At 46.0% G+C, this 20898-nt stretch overlaps 1 protein-coding gene across 7 annotated transcripts; it reads right to left on the bottom strand.

Annotated features, from left to right (window-relative positions):
* Window positions 1-465: 465 nt before the first annotated feature.
* On the bottom strand, window positions 466-20436 carry LOC142825086 (centrosomal protein of 295 kDa-like). 7 transcript variants are annotated; one of them, XM_075916766.1, is made up of 6 exons: window positions 20242-20420; window positions 17981-18105; window positions 16983-17098; window positions 14676-14775; window positions 10022-10121; window positions 2916-3344 (listed from the first exon to the last, which is right to left on the bottom strand). In XM_075916766.1, the coding sequence occupies exons 3-6, from the start codon at window positions 17011-17013 to the stop codon at window positions 3306-3308; spliced, it is 270 nt and encodes an 89-aa protein (XP_075772881.1). In that variant the 5' UTR covers window positions 17014-17098; window positions 17981-18105; window positions 20242-20420; the 3' UTR covers window positions 2916-3305. The 7 variants fall into 7 exon arrangements, 6 of the variants coding, with proteins under 6 accessions (XP_075772881.1, XP_075772880.1, XP_075772883.1 ...); XM_075916765.1 differs by lacking the exon at window positions 20242-20420 and adding an exon at window positions 20039-20231; XR_012899618.1 differs by lacking the exons at window positions 16983-17098; window positions 17981-18105; window positions 20242-20420 and adding exons at window positions 466-858; window positions 15261-15456 and having other exon boundaries at window positions 3248-3344.
* Between the last annotated feature and the right edge of the window lie 462 nt (window positions 20437-20898).

The following is a 20898-nucleotide window of genomic DNA, read 5'->3' as shown; positions in this document are numbered from 1 at the left end:
ATGTGGACAACAGGAGCTGTTTAGCTAAGGTTTTCACTTGGTGCCCATCACCACTGAATCTGAGGGCAAAGTGTCTGAGTGTCATTTACCACATGGGAAGTAGAGATTTTAGGTATCAAGTAATAGAATAGTTGAGTAACTACATAAAATATCAGTGGGGGGGGGGATGCCAGGCAGCAACTGGTCCATGAAAGGAGCGAATTTAAAAACCAGATTCCCATGCAGATTTACTACCTGCTGCCCCATGCTGCTGCACCTAATACAGAGGAAGCAGCATGGGGTGGCAGCAGCTCCTGTGTGCAGGGGATCTGAGCTCCCCACAGACTGAGGCTGCTGCAGGGCAGGGGGGAGGCTGTCCATGGGATGCAGAGCAGCCTCTGTCTGCAGGGAGCGGTTACCTTGGAGACTTCAAGTAAACTAGAGATTATGGCCAATTTGGTGGATTAATAAGGGTAAAGGGAATGTCTCTGTCAGAAGCCAGATTCGGCCTGGTATAATGTATCTATCACCACTAGGTTCAACTAATTCCAGAATAAAACAGACAGGTGTGTTTAGGGCTAAACCATGTATTTTAGAAATCAGTTGAGCATAACAACATCAATTAACAAATCCCACCCTATCCCTGAAGAAAAGAACGACTGACAGATTCCCATACAATAGAATAGACCTTAGAAATGAGGTGGCGATTCAGGCCTGTGACCTACAACCTCTTAGGTATTTGAAAGCCTTGAGGGAGGACTAACAGGGAGATCTCTCGGAGCAAAATCCTTCCGTCTGGAATGGATGCTGAGAAAGGAAGGGATCCTCACCTCTGTCGTGGATGGGACTCTCGAATGAAACCGCACCAGTCTGTCGACTCTGTGGGAAATCCGAAGTACAGTGGAGAGTGAAGTCCAGTTCCAAGGATACGCAACACCAGCCTTAGCATAGACACTTCTCCCATATACACACACACACAGCAGTGGAGATGATATCTAAACTAGGCCTTGGTATCTCCAAGCCACAGTACGCCGAACAAAATGGTGAATCTTCTCAGGGAGGAGGAACAGAACTTCACAGACGAACAGAGGAAGTGAGAACCACTAAAGTTCTCCTCAAGATAGGGTTATAAAGGGTTTAAGGCAGGAAAACTTGGATAGCATGCTGAGTGCAAATATAGGGGACATGCAAAATTCAGCGTGCTGAGTGCACCTGTTGACTGCGTGCGCATCTGAAAAGGTGGAGTGCACAAGTTTAGGGAGGAGTGCAAAGGTTCTCCTCAGGCTGTTTTGGCGGGAAAACCTAACTGTCAAGGAAAAAAAAAAACGGAACCCAACATAACCTCCATTTTATATCTTAGGTCAGGGTAACAAAGCCTGGACCCTCCATGGACAGAGGCTGCTATGTTGCAGCAGCTGCTCCTGCCCCCCACCTCCGCAGAGGGATGAGCAGGTGGCACTGCGGAGCCAGTACTGGGGGAACTAGCTTTTAAACCAGCCCCCCTCCCCAGCTCTCCCCACCTTGCTCCCTCTAATACAGAGGCAGCAAGGGAGGGAAATGCGAGTAGTCAAGATTAACCGATAAGCCTAGGCTTATTGGTTAATCGTATACTCAACTATTCATTTACATCCCTAGTGTGAAGACAATCTCCCTTCTTAACAAAAGCTTGACTTTTTTGTTTTAATTCAATCTAAGGCAGCATGAATGTTGGCAAGCAGGGGGTAGTTTCCTCTAGTACTAGTAGAGTTCTAGTACTAGTAGAGTAGATACAATCCCCTTACTATGGGCTCAGTCTTAGTCAAATGTGTTTGGTAGCAGTTTAGTAAGGGGAATAAGCTACATCAGTGTAAGGTACTTTTATGAAGATACTATCAAGGGAAGGGGTGGTTTCTCCGCCTCTTGATGTCTTCCACTAAAGACAGAAAACTGTTCTGGAATATACTTTGATCCAAACCTCACTACTGCACCAGACAGGAAGCCTGTGATGTGCAGTGGCATCAGATTAGATGATCAAATGGTCTCTTCTGGCATTAAGTCTATACATCTACATAAAACTGAGTGTGGCACATTGAGCAGCTTTTGATGTCTTCATGAGCAGACTGTCTTACTTGCACCTGCTGTCATTGACTCAAGTCACTGTCTCTCAACTTCCTTTGACCAATAAGTTGAGGTGCTGCAAAAGGCCTTTGTGATGTCACTGTCACATCCACTCCTCTCTTGCAAGGCTTAATGTCCTGCTCTTGGGCCAGCCCCTTTGGATGTCTGAGCTGCTCCCATATTGGACACTGCTTGGACAGCCCCAGGAAGCTGGTCCCAGGCACTAGCCCGGAGCAGCAGGAGCATCTGCAGGAATACCCCTTCCTTGGCACCTATATTTTAGGGGTATTTTTAGTGAGTCATGGACAGAACACAGGCTGCTACTTTTTTATTGCCATGACCTCTCCATGACTTTCACTAAATCACAAGACGCCAAGAGAAACCTGGCAGTTTTCTTAGAAAGTTTGTTCCTGTAGTTAGTCATCTAAAAATCTAAGTTAACTTTGAATGTCTGGCTTCATCAAGACAGTCCAATAGTACTTGTTTTCTTTTCAGGGAAGGGTGGTTAAGCATAGCTCCCCTACAGCCTTTCCAGAGTATACTGTTTGCCATTCTGTATCACAGGACTCAAGTTTCAGTAAAACACAGTCGGTAAGATTTTCAAAACCAAGAGGCATTAAAGAGTCTAAGTTGAAAATTTCAAAGATAAAAATGGCAGCTTAATTCCCATTGAAATTAACAGTAATAGGCCTAATCACCATTTCCATTTTTGAAATATTCTCCCCTGAAGTGTCATTGAAAGGGTGTTTGCATCCATCATTTTAAATCAATAGGGACTAAGCAAATGTGAAAATTGCATCCTTTGATTTTCCAATAAAATAGACACTTGCACATAAATCCCAGGTTTCATTACAAAACTTTATTAAAAAGATTCACCTTACTCTTCACTTTTAAGTGCAGACCTTCCTCAATTAAAAAAGCTTTTGTACAATAATCTAGAGCTGGTTAATCTGAGTCATAATACAAGTAGAAATGGAGTTTAAACTGGCAGACTAAATCTGCAATTAGCGAAGCTTGGGTAGTGGTTATCACTCAAAATTTGGGAATATACTCTAGGTTGCTACATTATTTAAATTATCAATTTTTCATCTATATAAAAACTCAGTACATTAGTTACATAATGGTATTGCTTAATGTGACTCTGGCCTTCTGATATGTTTCTTGGATTGACCTGAGAAAGGAGTCAAGCACTTCTTTTATTCCCAGAAGTCTCTTAAAGGATCTGGTGTTCAAGGAGTCTTTTTGGCTCGTAGTTTTTCCAATGTTTTCTGTAAGCAAAAACAGATGCTTAAGTATCTAGCAAATTGATTTAGATTTGAAGTTCCTAAATAACAGTTGTATGAATAAGTTAAATGCTTAATAGGGAAGGCATTAAGATTCAATGCAGTATTGAATACATGCCACTACAGCAGATTGGATTAGGCAGACAATGAGATATTTAAAAAATGGTATTCAGAATGCTCAAATACATCAGTGTATATTGGCACCAGGCAATATTATGTAAATAATGGAACAAGCACAGTAAATATTATTATTATTCCCCATTCCAGAAAGTCAGGAAGTAGATGCTCTAATGGGCAATAATTTTCATTGGGGGCCACTCTAAGATTTTGATAAGTGATCAAGGGCTGCAGTTCTATGGAGGACGTGGGGGTCAGGGATGGTGGATGGGGTGTAGGAGAGGGAGTTATGATTAAAGATGTTAAAGACTAGTCGACTATCCGATAAGCAAATGCTTATCGGATAGTCAGTCAACTAATTAACCCCCCAGCAGCAAAGGAGGGGGGGGAAGAGTGGGCACTTCAAAGGGCAGCGCCACACAGCTGCGGCACTGCCCCCTGGTTCAGCTGTGAGGTGCTGCCCCTTTTTGCATTTTGAAGAGGCAGCGCCACCTGGAGCCAGGGGTCAGCTGGTCTGTTGTGCATAGTATCCCTGAGCTGTCCAAATCAAAAACCACAACACATCACTTTACACTTGCAATTCTATTTTTTACTTTTGTTAAGAAAAAATAACATGATTACATGGTCTGGTCAATTAATAGTAAGGCCAGTGCCAAAAAACATGTTCTGAAGGCACAGAGGTTCCTGGAATGCACAGGTAACTCTTTGCTAGTTTTCCAAGCCTTGGAAAATGTGGGGCATTGATCTTCCACCATTTCAGTGGACTGCATTCCAATGAAGGGCAAGGCTCCCTGAAGTAATTATCTAGTTCATTTTCCACAGTATTGTCCTCATCAGTATCCTTTTCAGTGTAACCTTCACCTAGAACAGTGGTTCCCAAACTTTTCAGCATCACGCCCCCTTTTTGAAAAACCCTCAGGAACCCCCCCCCCCCAAGCACAGCAAAATTGCTGGGGGGGGGGAGGGAAGGGGGAAAAAAAAGGAACTGACTGGGGCAGCAAAACTTGATGGGGGAGGGTGGGCTGGGTTGCATCGCCCCTCCCCCCAGGGGGGCACGCCTCCCAGTTTGGGAACCCATGACTTAGAAGCATCAGCATGCCACTTGTCTTTTTCTTCAGCGCTGGCTTTGTTGGCTGATCTGGCTCAGCACCTCTCAATTCAGCCCCAACACTTAGAAGTTCCTCTGTTTCCAGTCCTAATGCAAGTTCAAACTTTGCCTTGGTAGCATCCTCGACAGCAGATGAAAGAAACCGCATGTACTTATGGCATGGTCCTAACAAGGAGGCAATAAGTGCCAGTTAGGCAGTTATGTTAGGGTCACTGGGTGTCATGCAATGCTACAGAGAGGGACCAACATCATTTCTGAAGGTATTGACAATTTTATTCTCAGAAACAGCTTCACTTTTCAGGTGAGTGTGGAGAAGACTGTTGCAAATTGGGTAAATATTTGAAATTGACTCTGTTCCCCAGACATGACAGTCATGTAGTAAGATGAAGGCCTAAAACAAAGCAGGCTGGCCCCTGCTTATAGAACTTAGCATGAACAGGGCTGAGAGCAAAACACCAATTGGTCCAGGTATAGAACAGGAATTGGTACTGGTCATAACTTGAAAGTATGACTTGGTACCACCAGCTCATTAAAAAAGACCTTGGTAAACACTCCCCACAGATTACCGATATAGGTTCAGGAAAGGATCTAAAGTGACAATACGATGGATAGAGATGATCTAAATAAACCATGAGGTACAGGGTAATGCGTAGTATCTAAGAAGCGTCAGAGTGGCAGCCTGACACGTCAGCAGTGATGTGTAAGTTGTTAGCACCTGTATATAAAGCAGTGTGTCTTGGGGGAGGCAGTCTTTGGAGGAAATGGAACTTTTCCACTGATTGAGTCATTCCATTGTTGAATTGCATATGCGTAGTGGTTCAGTAGAGTCTACTGAAACTATTACTATACTTTGCTTGACAATAAACCTTCAATCCTTATCTGATTTGTGGTCTTTGGGGGCTCTCTTGGGGTCTGCTGTGGAGACTGAGTTCACAAGTCGATACGGCACACATCATTGAGTACATATGCAAGCAGACTTCTGGTTTTCATCAATGGAGCCAGAGACCTGTGAGAACACCTCAGCAGTAAATCCTGACCCCTCCTGACTAATTGCAAGTTGTAATGCACTTTGAAGTGGAAAGCACTGGTAAGAAATCCTCTATTAATTTCCGTTGCTCATCACGCAGCTGAAGGATGCAGGCATCAGTTTGTCTTGTTACAGTGCTATCAGAAAGCACAGCTGCTATTGCCCACCTTTGTTCAGTGAGTCTTTTGAAAACGTCAGACTGAATTCCAGTGAGTTTTACATGATCGGATCAGATGATGTTTCTGAACTTGAAGCTGAGTTTGTTTTCTTTCTAGTGCTTTAGTAGCCATGGTACAGCGGTGGAAGTGCCCAACTAGTTGACTTGCTGTGGCAATTGTTTTCTGGGAATTTGTTTCCCAGAAGTCATCATTTATGGCTAGCTGCAAGGCATGGGCAAAGCAACTGATGGATTCCCATGTAACAAATCTTGGTGAGTTAGCGCACACAGTATTGCTTGCATTGTCACGCACACACACCAGGACACTTTCAACACCCATCTTTCAACTACAGCATGCAATTTATGGCAATGTTTTCTGCTATGTTTGATTGTCAATTTGTAGAACTATGGATTGCAGCTTCCAATTATTGATGTAATGGCAAGTGACAGTATTGTAGCTTTTAGTATTTTAATGCAGTCCAGCAGCCCGTGGTTAAAGCTACGGTCTCAGCTTTGTCCAATTTTTCCGGGAGAATCTTCACACAGGCTTCATAGCAATGTTCTACTCGCAAGGTCATCGTCTGTCTCATAGGCACACGGTATTCAGGTTCCACAAAACTCATCAGCGCACGAAAACTGGCACCCTCAATGAAACTTATGGGAAGCATATCTGCAGTGATTACAGTGCACAACAATTCCATCAGTTGTTCCTCACATTGTACGCTGCATCTCCTCAAAGATCTCCCAGAACAAATACTGTCAACGTTGCTTGCTGTGTGCTTTCTGGCTCACATGAAACACGTGGGCGCTTCAGCCTCAAATGGTTGCGCATGACTTCAGTACTCCTTGCATATGTTAGCTCTGCAGAACGTAGTTTACATTTAAGTGTCTGCACTTGGTTGTGTGAAATAATTCCAGCCAGCACTCCTTTTTGATAGCTCCTTCTTAACAATCCAGTAGCGGTCACCAACAGTAAAATAAAACAAAAACGACAATTGCTGTTTGAACTATGAAGCTGGCAAGGTGTTACAAACAGGTGAGACCCCAAACACATTTGTGCTGTATTTTGCCCAGGGAAACAAGGACAGGTGGTAGCTGCTTGAAGATGGCTACCAAAATGTGAAGGTGAAGGATGGAAACAAAGACACAGTAGGAGGGAACTGAAAGGACACCAGCAAAATGTAAAGGAGGAAGGATTACTTAGCGTATGTCTACACTACAGCGCTAATTCGAACTAACTTAGTTCGAATTAGTTAATTCGAACTAAGCTAATTCAAATTACCGGATCCAGACTAAAAAACTAGTTCGAATTAGCGTTTTGCTAATTCGAACTAGCATGTCCACATTAAGTGGACCCTGAACCGGGGATAAGGATGGCCGGAAGCAGTGCCGGCAGGGCATCAGATGAGGACTTAGAGCATGGAGCTGCTGCCTCAGGCTAGCCAAGGGCTGTGCTTAAAGGGTCCCGACCCCCACCCCAGACAGACAGTTCTCAGGGGTGCCCCGCTTGCAAAGCAGTCCTGGCTTGGAGTGCCCTGAGTGCCCACACTGGGCACATCACAGCACTTGGCCATCAGACTGGCTGCACTTGCCGCAGGCTGCCATCTGGGGGGCTGAAGGAGAGCTTCCACCCCCAGAAGCCCGCAGAGCCAGACCAGTCCTCCCCATCGGGGGCTCATACCCCATTCCTTCCTCACCTCCTTCCACTTACCCTTCCCTAGCCCCCCTTCCTGATGTACAAAATAAAGAAAACGTGTGGTCAAAAATAGAATCTCTCTTTATTGAACAAAACTCAGGGAGACTGGGAAAAGGAGATGGGAGAGGGGAAGAGAGAGACTGGGAGAGGGGAGGGCAACTCAAATGATCAGAGGTTTGAAACAGGTCCCATATGAAGAGAGGCTAAAGAGACTGGGACTTTTCAGTTTAGAAAAGAGGAGACTGAGGGGGGATAGGACAGAGGTCTATAAAAGCAGAAGTGGGGTGGAGAGGGTGCAGCAAGAAAAGTTCTTCATGAGTTCCCATAAAGAAGGACTAGAGGACACCAAAGGAAAGGAATGGGTAGCAGGCTTCAAACTAATAACAGAAAGTTGTTCTTTACAAAGCAAAGAGTCAACCTGTGGAACTCCTTGCTGCAGGAGGCTGTGAAGGCTACAACTAGAACAGAGTTTAAAGAGAAGTGAGAAAGTGATGGAGGTTGGGTCCATGGAGTGGTATTAGCCAGGGGGTAGGAGTGGTGTCCCTGCCCAAAGTTTGTGGAAGGCTGGAGATGGATGGCACTAGACAAATGGCTTGGTCACTGTCTTCGGTCCATCCCCTTCAGTGTCCCTAGAGTTGGCCGCTGTCGGCAGACAGGCTACTGGGCTAGATGGACCTTTGGTCTGACCCAGTACGGCCATTGTAAGCTCAGGGCTCATGGTCGGGGGTCTCAGTGGACCACCTTGATTTTCATGCACACCTGTTCCTGGGTGGCCAGGCTGGCAGCTCTTCTGCCCTAGACGGCCACTTTCCTGTGCCTAGTGCGGAGGTCGTGGACGAGGTCCACGATGTCCGCACTAGACCAGGCGGGTGCCTGCCTCTTGCGGTCCCAGGCAAGTTCCCGGGAGCCGCCAGCCTGGTCCCGGGAAGAGGCGGAGGGCTGGGGGGCATCAGGTGGCTGGCTCGAGCCGTGCCAGGTGCAGGGTCTGCTAGCTGGGTGCTGGCAGGCTTGCACCTGGCACGGGCTCCGTAGTCAGCCCTTGCCCCTTTAAGGGGTCTGGGGCTGGGAGGGGGGCAGACGAGTTTCCCTGGTGTTGGCCAGAGTGGCCACCAGGGAAAGCTGGGGAGGGCTAGCCTCCCACTAGTTTGAATTAAGGGGCTACACACCCCTTAATTCGAACTAGTAAGTTCGAACTAGGCTTAGTCCTCGTAGAATGAGGTTTACCTAGTTCGAACTAAGCACTCTACTAGTTCGAATTAAGTTCGAACTAGCGGAGCGCTAGTGTAGCACCTATCAAAGTTAATTCGAACTAACATCTGTTAATTCGAATTAACTTTGTAGTGTAGTCATACCCTTAGAGTGAAACAAAGACGTGTTAGGAGACAGCAGGAGGACACTTCAGTGTGAGGGAGATGGAGTGTTTGTGGAAGCAGCCGACATCAAGAGTGCTGATGAGAAGACAGGAATAAAGGAAATTAATGGCAAAGAGTAACAGAACCCGCAGGTCTCACCACGCACCAGAACAATGAGCAAGCCAGGAGGCTATGGCTGACTGACAACAGAAATCCTGCAAAAGGGGCTGGGATGCTACAGGTGAGAGAGCAGAAACTGACCCAGTATCTTTGCTCGCCAGCTTCCGTGTCCTTTATAATGCAGAGGGGCATTATGCTTGGACCCAACATGAGCCATGAGCTCTGTAAGGGTATGTCTACACTACCCTGCTAGTTCAAACTAGCGGGGTAATGTAGGCATACTGCACTTGCAAATGAAGCCCGGGATTTGAATTTCCCGGACTTCATTTGCATAAGCCGGGCACCGCCATTTTTAAATCGCGGCTACACGCGGCACGGAGTAGCTAGTTCGGATTAGGCTTCCTAATCCGAACTAGCTGTATTCCTCATTCCACGAGGAATACAGCTAGTTCGGATTAGAAGCCTAATCCGAACTAGCTACTCCGTGCCGTGTGTAGCCGCGCGGCACGGGGTTCGAACGAGCCGGGATTTAAAAATGGCGGCGCCCGGCTTATGCAAATGAAGCCCGGGAAATTCAAATCCCGGGCTTCATTTGCAAGTGCGGTATGCCTACATTACCCTCCTAGTTCAAACTAGGAGGGTAGTGTAGACATACCCTAACTGCCTACTCTTATCGACTAATCAAGTAGTTGATGAAAAATAAACAATTTGATTAGGAAAGTAACCTCATTTCAACATCCTTGGTTCTAAATGCATACTTCTGGAGGGATTTTCTCAGGCTACCTCTAAATTTGGTGCAATGCATGGAACAGTGTACTAAACTGCTAGAAGTTTAAATGAAACAAGCAGTTCTATTTCTTAGTGTAATCTATTTGATAACTTACAAGTAGTTATTCAAAACGTAGGATCCAAATCTTCAGATGAACTCCAGTTTTTAGCAATACTATGTAGATAGCAGGCTCATCAAAAAAAGGGACTGCACAGATTAGATTGTTCAGTACAATTAGAACTGCTCAAAACAACAGGCATTAAAATAGGGAAATGCTAGGCCAAGAGGTTGAAGATACTTTACCACATGCAGTTACCTTTTGAAACTCTTTGGCCTTTTCCCTGTTTTTAGCATAGGTTTCTTGTCTTGATTTCTCTTCCTTTCTGCTTTTCACTTCAGCTAGTTGATTATAAAGTCTGCCAAACAATAAAAAATGTGTTTATTTCAATTGTAACAACTCAAACAGACCACAGAAAGGGAAAAAGAGTTTGACACTGACTATGTCAAAACTCTTTTCACTAACTTTAACAGAAATAATTTATAATTACGGATAGCGAATGAGCTCAGATGCAGCAACAGTTAGGTCTTGGCCTAACTTTCCCTAGCACGAGAGTAGTTTTGCCATTTTTTTTCCTCTTACATAGATCAGATTAAATAAAGCTACTGCTAGCTAGATAAAAGGTTATGTTTTGTTCATGGAATATGTTGCATTAGATTTTTGGTACAAGGAAAAGTTAGTGTAATAAACGTACAGCCTTGTAATGCTAAAAGTAATGTTTACTGGGAAAATTAAGGACCACGTGACAACTGTATAAACAGCAAAAGTTGTGTAAATTGAAGCTTACACATGCATACTGTGTGCATTACAGAACAGTGGCATAGCCAGATTGGGACAGGAAGGTGGGCAATGATGTCGGGGGGAGGGAGGGGGAGAGAGGGAGGGAGGAAATAAGAGTGATGCCACCCCGACCCCCCCCCCCCCCCCCCGGCCCCGAGCTGGCCTTGGAAGAGGGGGAGGGATAGATGATCTGCCCTGGGGTGCTATAAGAATGTGCCCCTCCCATCCCCCACCCATTTTGCCCTCCTTGCTCCGCCTCCCTGACAGGAGGGCCTGGCAGGCAGGGTCAGTACATTGGGACTTGCCCTGATCTGCATGCTGGCGGGAGGGAGGTTAGGTTCCAGGAGTTTGCCCTGGTCTGTGCACCTGGTGCTCCTACTTGAGAGCGGGGTCAGGGCATGGAGGCTTGCAAGCCCACAACCCCGCTTCCTAGCAGGAGCATGAGGTGAGTGGAACAAGGCAAGCCCCCAAGCCGTCTCCCCTGGTCCAGCTGGAGCACCAGCTGGAGAAGGGCAAGCCCCTGCGCGCCAGTGGGAGCAGACAGAGGACTAGGGGCAGCTGGGCCTGTATGTTAAGTGGGTGGGCCCTGACCCATTCCTGGGTATATCCCTGTTACATAAGAACACTTAGTGCTGACTGGAGAATAATTAAATTCATATATATGTAACAAAGACAAGTATAAGAGTGCAAGTGAAGGGATAGAGGTAGCACCAAACTGGAGAAATACTTGAGCGGAAACTGGAGGGAGGAAGCAGCCTGACAGATCAGACCAGGGATTGGAGGTGGCGATGTAACCTATAGAACTAACCTGCTTCCTTGCCTATAGATATATACATTTATTATTGCCTTATGGTTTTGATTATAGGTTTATTATAATCAGAGCTTGCTGAACTGCAGCGAGACCCGCTTGCCAGCCGCGCTGTCCGGCAATCTGCACATGCGTAGACCGTCCGAACCTGGCTCTTCCGAGTTGTAATCTACTCGCCATGGGCGAGTAGATTACATAGATTGTCGAGCCCTGATTATAATGAGTTACAGTAGGTTTATACTGGCAGCTTGGCTGTAACACAAGAGACTTACAGGCCACTTCCTAAAAACTGAGTTAAGGCAAAGTTAGTATTTTTGTCTGGGAGCTTTCATCCAGATAGTACAGTTAACTCACATATATTCGGGGTCTTTCACCTAGATAGATGGCGGTAAGATAGAGCAGTGTTTCTCAACTTTTTAAAATAAAGTACCCCCCTTTTAAAAACAAAATTATAAGTACCTCCAGAGCCAGGCACGCTCAGGTCCCCCGCTCTAACCCAGTGCCCCTTCCCCAGAGCCAGGCACAGGAAATACGGTAACCCTACCTTTGAAGACCCTGCTTCCGCCGCCCGGCCCTGCCTTGGTGGCTTGTCTGCAGGGAGCAAGTGGTGCCAGAGCTTTCAATAGTGCCACAGTTTGAAGCAGTGCCGGCTTTTCTTGCCATGCCAGGTGTTTAGAGTGTTCCTGGGACAGCTCAGAGGCAGTGCACACTGGTCCCGGTGCGGAATGCGAGGATCTTCCCACTGCTTTATTAGCAGGGGTCCTCGTACTGCCATGCGTCTCTCCCCTGCTTTTCAGGGAGGAGGAAGGTGGGAGAGAGAGTGAAGGTGAGGCTCTCTGCCTTGTTACAGCTTTGGGTGGCAGGGGGGAGGGTGTGTGTGTTCCTGCTGCGTTTCCCCGGGTTCCTCTGTAGGCTGTAGAGTCTTTTCAAACAAAATCATCCTCAGGCGGAGGTATGCCTGGAATGAGGCATACCTGGGAGGTCGACAAATGCCTTTTATGTTGACCGCGGAGCGTCCAGACTACCGAGCTGAGCCGACAAACAGCGGATTGGCTCAGTGCGGCAGCCATGTAAATTTAAATGAAGCGGCGATTGTTTAAATCGCCGCTTCATTTTCCTATGCCGGGTAGTCTAATCTACATGCCTCTGTCGCTAGAGGCATGTAGTCTAGACGTACCCCTAGTGTGGAGCACCCACGGGGACACTACACAAAGAACAACTTAGCAGGTACATTGTTATTTAGAAAAACCCAAAATAACTGGTTGAGACCAGACTGAATAACTGAGTAGGACAGAAACAATAAATGTGATAGACAACCACAAAAGGCCCATGGTAACAAACTGACATATATAATAAGTTGAGATCAATGATATACAGACCTATTGGAAAAAGATACTTTATTAGTAAGGGGAGGAAATACAAATAAAGAAAAAAGAACACACCCCCTACAGAATATACGTCAAACACAGCATCAGAGTAACATATGATAAAAGTGGCATCCCAGCCTAGGTATTATAGTAGGAGATGCAGTCCTTAGGGAAGTGCCAGAATGATGGCCACTGGTGATGATGGTGGGAATGCAGGTGATGATGAAGATTATGGCTAACACCTCAGGTTATTCTAGAAGGAATGATCTGAGTATATGTATAGAAATATAGATGTACATTCCCTATTTATCTTAGGGAATTGGGTGGTTTGTGACTGTGCTAAATGTATGAAGAGACTATATTTGAAAATATAGAATAGTTCCTATAGTGCAGTGTTTACCAACCAGCAGATCGGGATCTACTGGTAGATCTTGAAGCCTCTGACAGCTGATCCTGACTGGTTTGGCCAAGAGGCTATCGAAGTGCTGGCACTTCAACAGCCTCTCCCGCCTATTTCTGTGCACCTCCTGCCCTTTGCCTTGGAGCTGCCTCCCCCCATCTCCGACAGCCTCCTGCTTGCTGTGCAGGGCAGGGGAGGAAGAAAAGGGGTGCTGATGTCAAAATGCCCCCTCTTCCATCCTGTATCCTATATCTACAGAGCAGGACAAGGGGGAATAGGATTTGGGAGGGAGTTTGCTGGCTGCTTTTGGGAGTGGTGCAGGGCCTTAGCCCCCCGCTGTACCACCATCCAGGAGCCACCTGAGGTAAGAGGTGCCCAGTTGGAGCCCACATCCTGAAACCCTACCCGTGTCATGATCCCCCTTCTGCACCCCCAGCCCCTACCCTAGCCCTAAGCTCCCAGTATCCAAACACTCTCCCAGAGCCTGCACCTAGAACGCCCCGACACCCCAACTGCCTGCCCCAAGCTCAGCTCAGAGCCCCCTCTCACACTCCAAATCCTTTAATCCAAGACCAGAGAATGCAACCCAACCCGCTATCCCAGCCTGGTGAAAGGGAGGGAGGGAAGATGGAGTGAGCAGGGGCAGGGCCTTGGAGAAGGGGCATGAAGGAGGCAGTGTAAGGGGGTATTTGGGTTTGAGGTAGATCTTGGCTTGCACTTAAATTCAAAAGTGATCTCATGCTTAAAAAGGCTGGAGACAACTGCTATAGTGCGTGTGTTCCATTTGTACACTTCAGGGTTCCCAACCATAAAATAACTGAATACCGGGCCTGATCCTGGGACAAAGGACCTGTCAACCCTAAAGGTGGTAACTGGAAATTCATAAGCAATCTTTGATCAGTCAACAGTAATGATCACCATAAAGTACAGGAGAACTTCTTGGTAGCTCAGAATTTGGTAACTTGGGTCTCTATTTTAACTTACTCATCATCTATACCTGAAGTTTTATAAATAAAGGTGAAAATGATTAAGTCTGAATTGGATAGATTCAGACTCAGATTTTAAGGTCAGAAGAGACCAGCATGATCTTCTAGTCAGAACTACTGAGCTATCACAAGCCACAAAACTGCGCCTCCTTTCCCCTGTAATAGGCCCATGACTGAGTTACTGAAGTCCTCAAAACCTGATGTCAAGACTTCCAGTTACGGGGAAGCTATCATTTACTCTAGTTCAAACCAGCAAATGACCCATGTCCCACATTGCAGAAGGCAGCAAAAAAATCTGAGTGTCTCTGGCAATCTGACACAAAGACAAATTCCTTCTTTATACCAGTTTCCTACCACGCAACTCCCAACAACAAAAAGCACAAAACCTTTTTCTCATGAGTCTCCATGAGAATTCATTTAATTTTTGTCTACGGGTCTGGGAAATAAATAAGAGATTAATCTAGATAACCACTGCTAAAATTAAGGCTCTATATTACTGCAAGTAGTATTACTTCAGAAACAGAAGTAGTTTACATTAGTCTAATTTATCCTAACTATATTCACACAATACCTTAAAGTGCGCTGCTGTATTTCAACATCATCAGACCTTTTCTCCTCTGGAGAGCAAACTTTCACTTCCCCCACTTTCTTCAACTGATTGACAACTGTACCTTTGTATTAACAAAATAGTCTTTAAAACTTTAAAAATGAAACTAGGAGGCCAAAGATCAGATCATACAGATCAGTGACAATGAAGTAAATAGTGGAAGTATGCACTACATAATTTTTAGCAGGACAAGTTTATGCCTTCTACAAAATTGTTTTTCATGATTGACAGATATCAGTTTAAAAAAAAAAGGCCCAATGAACACTAATCTCAAAAGGTAGTAAGATCTGAAACAAAAACAACAGAGATTAAATCACATTTCCTATTTTGGAGAAAACAAGTCTGAAAAACAAAAGGCTGGCAGAATGGATTCTATGGGGCAGACTTTCTTCTTTTGAGATCCAGGCAGGGAAAAAATGTGAAAACCCTGTGACAGAATATCCTAATCTGCAAGAGCAAAGATCCAAGAACAACAGAATCCATCCTGTTTTACAGAATAATTACAGGAAGAATCCATAATGCTTTATTCTACTTCCAAATGAAACGTACCAGAAGTAGGAGAATGCTCCTTCAGCATATGAAATCTTTTAGCCTTTTCCCTTTGAAACAACATATCTTGAGGTTTTTCAGAGTGTCTCTCTTTATTTTTTATTTCTTCCACTCTTTTAGAGGACTTCTGGATAAAGTTTTTTTTTCTCTTTAAAAACGATTCTTGTAAAGTACATGGTGTGGATGTGAACTCTAACAACGTGACCGTGAAGGAGGAGGAAAGGTCTGTCTCAGCACTTCTGATTTTATCACTGATAATAGGTTTCTGCAGGTGATTATCTTAATATAGATAACCATCCTAAAAATGAGCTTTACTATTTTCATGGATTGAACCAGGTTGGAGAATTAAGAAATTTACTAAAACAGTAATTCAGATGTACAGTTCCTACATTTATAATAAAGCTAACCATCACGTATATATAATTGTATATTTTCTACATCTGTTATTAAATCTTATTATAAACACTAGGGTCCAAACTACAGACACTCAAAAGCACCAGGCAGAGTTTGTCCAATTCCATCTTTCATACTGCTTATAGTTCTAATACCCAGCTTGTCAGAGGATACTTATTTTAATAATTACCCAAAGTGTACTAGACACCCTTCATTAGAGGACTACACGATTAACTGATAAACCTGGGATTATTAGCTAATCCTGCTTACTACACACATTCCCACCCTCTCTCCCCTGTTGCCTCTGTGCCCCCTCTTTGCTGCTCTCCACATGTGCTGGCTCTGTGAACCCACCTGCTTCCACTTGCAGCCTCCTACAGAGGGTGAAGGGGGCAGGAGGGGAGGCTGCCTATTAAAGGCAGCAGCATGCGGGTAGGGTCACGGGGCGGTGGCAGGGGAGGCTGCTCTGGCATCCCATGGAGAGAGCTCCCCATGGACAGGGGCTGCTGCTGTGCAACAGCTTCTGTCCATGGGGCACTTGGACACCTCCCCCTCAAGACAGAGGTTGCTGCCACCCTGCGCTGCTGCCTCTATATCAGAAGCAGCAGTGCGGGGCAGCAGCCAGTCTGTGCAGGAAGCCGATTTTTAAACCAGCTCCCCTTGCAGACCATCTCCCGCCTGCTACTCTGTGCTACTGCCTCTGACAGAGAGGCAGTAGTGCGAGGTGGCAGGGGACTCCCCGGGAGTGGAGCTGGAAGCGGAGCAAGGAGTGCACTGACTGCCAGTCCTGCTTCCAGGGACTATTTAATAGTTCTGTAACTGCTAAAATTTGATGCAGTTACACAACTAGGGATGTAAAAGAGTAGTCAAATACTCTTATTGGGTAGTAAAAGCCCAGGCTTATCGGGTAGTCGAGTTGACTATATCAGAGGCATCAAGGGGGGCAGGGAAGCAGGAGCTGGTGCTGGGGGAGCCAGCTTAAAAGCTGGTTCTCCACAGCATTGTCCCCGTGGTGTGGGAAAGGAAGAGGCATGGGAGGCAGAGCTGCAGCATGGGAGCTAGTGCGAGTCAGGACTGAAACTCGCGCCAGGTGCAAACCTACTCTCGCTCTGCAGTTTAATGAGTAGGAGCTGGACTGCCTGCATGCCCAGCTCCTATTACGTTTAAACTGCAGAGCTGCAGTGGCCCCTTACTGACTAATCATGTGCTGGATACAAATTATATCAAGTAAACGATTACTCATTTACTCGATACTTGACATCCTAGTACATGAAAGGTAGGGATGTTAGATAGTGTGTGATTGAATGTACAGAAGTTACACACGAGTACCTGCAGATTGGTGTAACAGACTGATCCTCATTAGGAGTCTGAGCTATTGCAGAGCAGTCAGAAAGCATGGAAACCGAGTAATCTGCTTCTGGGTTTAAAGGCAAAAATTCTCTCCCCTGTTCCAAGACAGAAGAATGGATTGGTAAAATGTACTTAGAACACGCATCTATTTTAGTGAAGTAATATTAATGCAGCTCTATTTTTGTCAAAGAGCAAACAATTAAGGAGTGAATGGAATTACATCTTTCATTATTAGCACAGATGGAAGAAAAATTATTTAGCACACAACAGCCAGGCTCTTGGCACTAAAAGCCATTTTATTAAATAAAATTAACAAAAAAGCTGTGCCTTCCCCACAAAGCCCCTTTTTCTTCTCCTTCTTTCACCCAAACTCCCTCTCAAACCTCACACTGTCTCCTGCACCCCAGTCCCTTACCCCATGCATCTTTCTTTACGCAGCCTCCATCCTAGACCCCACATCTCCTCCACAGAAAAGTGCAGCCCTTGACCACTTTCCAAAAACTTAGAGTGGCCCCCCACCAAAAATTATTGCCCATATCTGTTCTAAAGCATATTATTTATTTTTTCATATCCAGCCAAGTTTGAACTCATCCTTTGAGAACACAAAGCATGACAGCTAGTGACATACATAGTGGTGGATTTTATGAAATAGGTATGTGTCCCTCATGAAATGAACCAAGATCAATTAATTTAATATATGTCCCTGAATTGCTGTCAGCTACTCAAGTGGGTGGAAATCAATGACAAGGGTACAAGGCCCTTCATCCCACAAACAGTCTCTTGAGCCATTTAGTGCTTTTGACCATTTTATTCCTCTGTTTCTCAAGCTATAATTCTTACCAAACTCCAGAACATCAGCTAGCACTACACGGAATTCCTAAACTACAAACAAATCCAAACAAGAAGTCTCAGTGTTCCAGCATTTCACTCTTTATGCACTATAGTCTGCACTTTTAAGAAAAATTACAACTAAATACCATGTTTGCTCTTTCAACAATTTTTCTTTTTGAGTTTTCTGTTGTTTCAGGGCTTCTTTATGTCTCTTCTCTGCTCTTTGTTTCCTTTCCTCTGCTTGCTTTGCCAGAGCCACCAAATCAGGTTCCTTTACAATAAAATGTAATGAATGTTATAATAAACACTTTGCCCAGATTCTAATTACTTATAATACTATTAACATGATAATTCAAGTATTGCTGCTGAGAAATAGCAACTTATATGACTGCATTAAACACAATGACAAATTTCCATGCTACAAGAATCAAAATCCTCAGGATAATCATTTCCCCTTATACCAGGCGTTCCCAAACTTTTTGACATGGGGACCAGTAAATCCATTCACGAGCTTTTGGAGGACTGGTAACATTCATTTGCATATTCATTAAGCAAATGATAAATATGCAAATAAGTTATATCTGGTCCTCCGAAAGCCCCCAGTCCCAGCTTTAGCAAAGCTTTTGATACGGTCACCCACAATATTCTTGCCAGCAAGTTAAGGGAATATGGATTGGATAAATGGACTGTAAGATGGATAGAAAGCTGGCTAGACCAGGGTTTCCCAAACTTTTTACTTTAGTTGGAACCCTTTTTTCAGTACTGGTTTTTGCAGCCCAAAAATATAAATGCATATTTAAAAAAAAAAAGAATGAAAAATGAATAAATTTCACTGTTTCACCCGGCTACATCCTCCGCCCAGCCTGGGCCAGCGCTTGGGGTACCCGGTGCCGCATGGGTACTCTGGGAGCCCGGAATATTTGGCTGCATCTTTCGCCCAGCCCAGGCCTGGAGGACTTGATGCTGCATGGGCACTCCGGGAGGCGGGAGCAGGACCAAATTGGGGGCAGAGTATCTGGCTAGGAGGGAGCGTGCAAGGAGGGCACTTGGGTAGGAGTTGGACCTCCCTGGTCTGGCACCCTCTGGACCTGATTCATCCCAGATGAGGGATTTTAGTGACCAGGGCAGGTCATCTCAGGGCTCCTGGTTCCCCCCTACTCCACTAGGCTTCTTTGTGCCTCCCTCCCCTGCAACCTAACTGAGCTGCCCACCCCTGTTGGTTCCCTGCACATCCCCCAAAACCATCCCCACAATCCAAGGGAGTGCAGCACCACTTCTCTGCAGCTCAGCTGAGCTGCCCTTCTGTTCCCTATGCCTTCCTCCATCCACCTCAGCCCAGTTGAGCCCCGTACTGGTTCCCTACATGCCTCCCCCACAGCACAGCTGAGCCCTGTTTCCCTGCACCTCCCCCCAAACCACACAGACATGCTGAGGCCAGCACTGATTCCCTGCCCCTCCCTCCTTCCCTCCAGTCCAGTGCTGGGTTTCTGGCACCTCCCTCCTCCCGCAGTCCAGGTGAGCCCAGCGCCCTGCACCTCCCACCGCCGCTGCCCAGCCTGGCGCCCCCCCTACTGTGGTGCCCGGGGGCAACTGCCCCCCCTGCTCTCTCCTCACTATGCCTCTGCTGGGATCCCGGAACAGCCGGCTGCATCCTCCGCCCAGCGTGGCCCAGGGCTTGGGGGACCCGGCGCCGCACGGGCACTCTGGGAGCCTGGAACACCCTGGCAGCCACACTAAGGCCCGGTATTTTTTCCGGCAGAGCGGTACTGGGCCGTGGCCCATAGTTTGGGAAACGCTGCCTTACACTCTTCATTATACAAATAAAGAAGAAGGAAGACAGTAAATACCAACAAATTTGCCATGCATTCCCTCCCTCTATTCCATGAAACAGTTTGAAAAGTTAAGCATTCCTCTGCATTTATTCTCTGACTGCTAGCTTCATATATTGGAAGCAAGAATTGTTCAAAGTACTAATTTCATAGTCGTGTACAAACATTTCAAAGAAACATCACCATGATTTATCAACCATATTTTGGCAAAAGCTCATTATACCACCACATCCTTTTTGTGCTGTTGCCAGTTACTAGGATATATCAAATGTAACTCTACCCTTTGCAATTAGTTGCCTCCTCTTATTTTAGAAATGTGCACCTGTGTATCTGCCTGTTCATCTGAGAGTCCATTTGTTCAAGAACTCCTCTTACCCTTTAGCTAGAACCAGCAATTTAGTATGCAGCTTTCCTTTCTCCTAACTTAAATCAAGGTCAGCACTGAATTTTTGTAAAAATGTTCATACACATTCACATGCCTGTTTCAAAAAACACGTGACAGTGTAGAACCATTTTCGGTCTGTGTATAGGATGACTGCCTTTGCGCAAGAAGCACACACGTTATCCCACACGCCTACCAATCCAGCTCTCACACGCCATTCCCTATCACGTGTCTCGTTCATAGCATGTTTTAGGCAAACTTCAGCCTCCATCGTTTCAAACGGCTTCTTCCGGCCATTGGGCCGGGGCCTATGTCGTCACATCCGCTATAGCTCGAATCGCCCGCCAGCGATTAAGGCAAACGCGCGAAGCCACCGCCTGCGGGTTTAGAACTGATAAATTACAATACGCATGCGCCAGGAAGGAGCTCAGCGACTGGTTCAACTCACGAACCAGTGATTGGGCGCGAGCCAATGAGAAGGTTTGCAGGTGGGAACGCCCCTATGGTGGCATCGCCGTGCCTATTGGCCAATGGTAACTAAGACGGGCCGTGATTGGCCGGTGTAGTGTCAGGGGCTGGTAGCTGTAGGAATTAGCTGCGTGCGCTAGTTACTTACGCAGTGTCTGTGGGAGGGGAGATAAAAACGCGCCTCTGGACTGCGGGCGGGAAGGAAGGAAGCGCCATTTTGTGTGGGGCTAGGAGGGGGACTAGTACTGGGAGCTCGCTCGCAGGGGAGCGCCTTGGCGGTTACGGGTGGCGGTGCCAGAGCTAGAACAGAGACAGTGGGCGGGAGAGAGTAAAGGGAAAACGCGGATATAATGAAATTATTAGTCAAGGCGCTTAGGCTCTGGAG

The sequence above is a fragment of the Pelodiscus sinensis genome, unplaced genomic scaffold (assembly GCF_049634645.1).
Source record: "Pelodiscus sinensis isolate JC-2024 unplaced genomic scaffold, ASM4963464v1 ctg133, whole genome shotgun sequence".
NCBI classification, from domain to species: domain Eukaryota; kingdom Metazoa; phylum Chordata; order Testudines; family Trionychidae; genus Pelodiscus; species Pelodiscus sinensis.
Note: the sequence above shows the minus strand (reverse complement) of the source record. Positions and strands in the feature narration are given on the sequence as shown.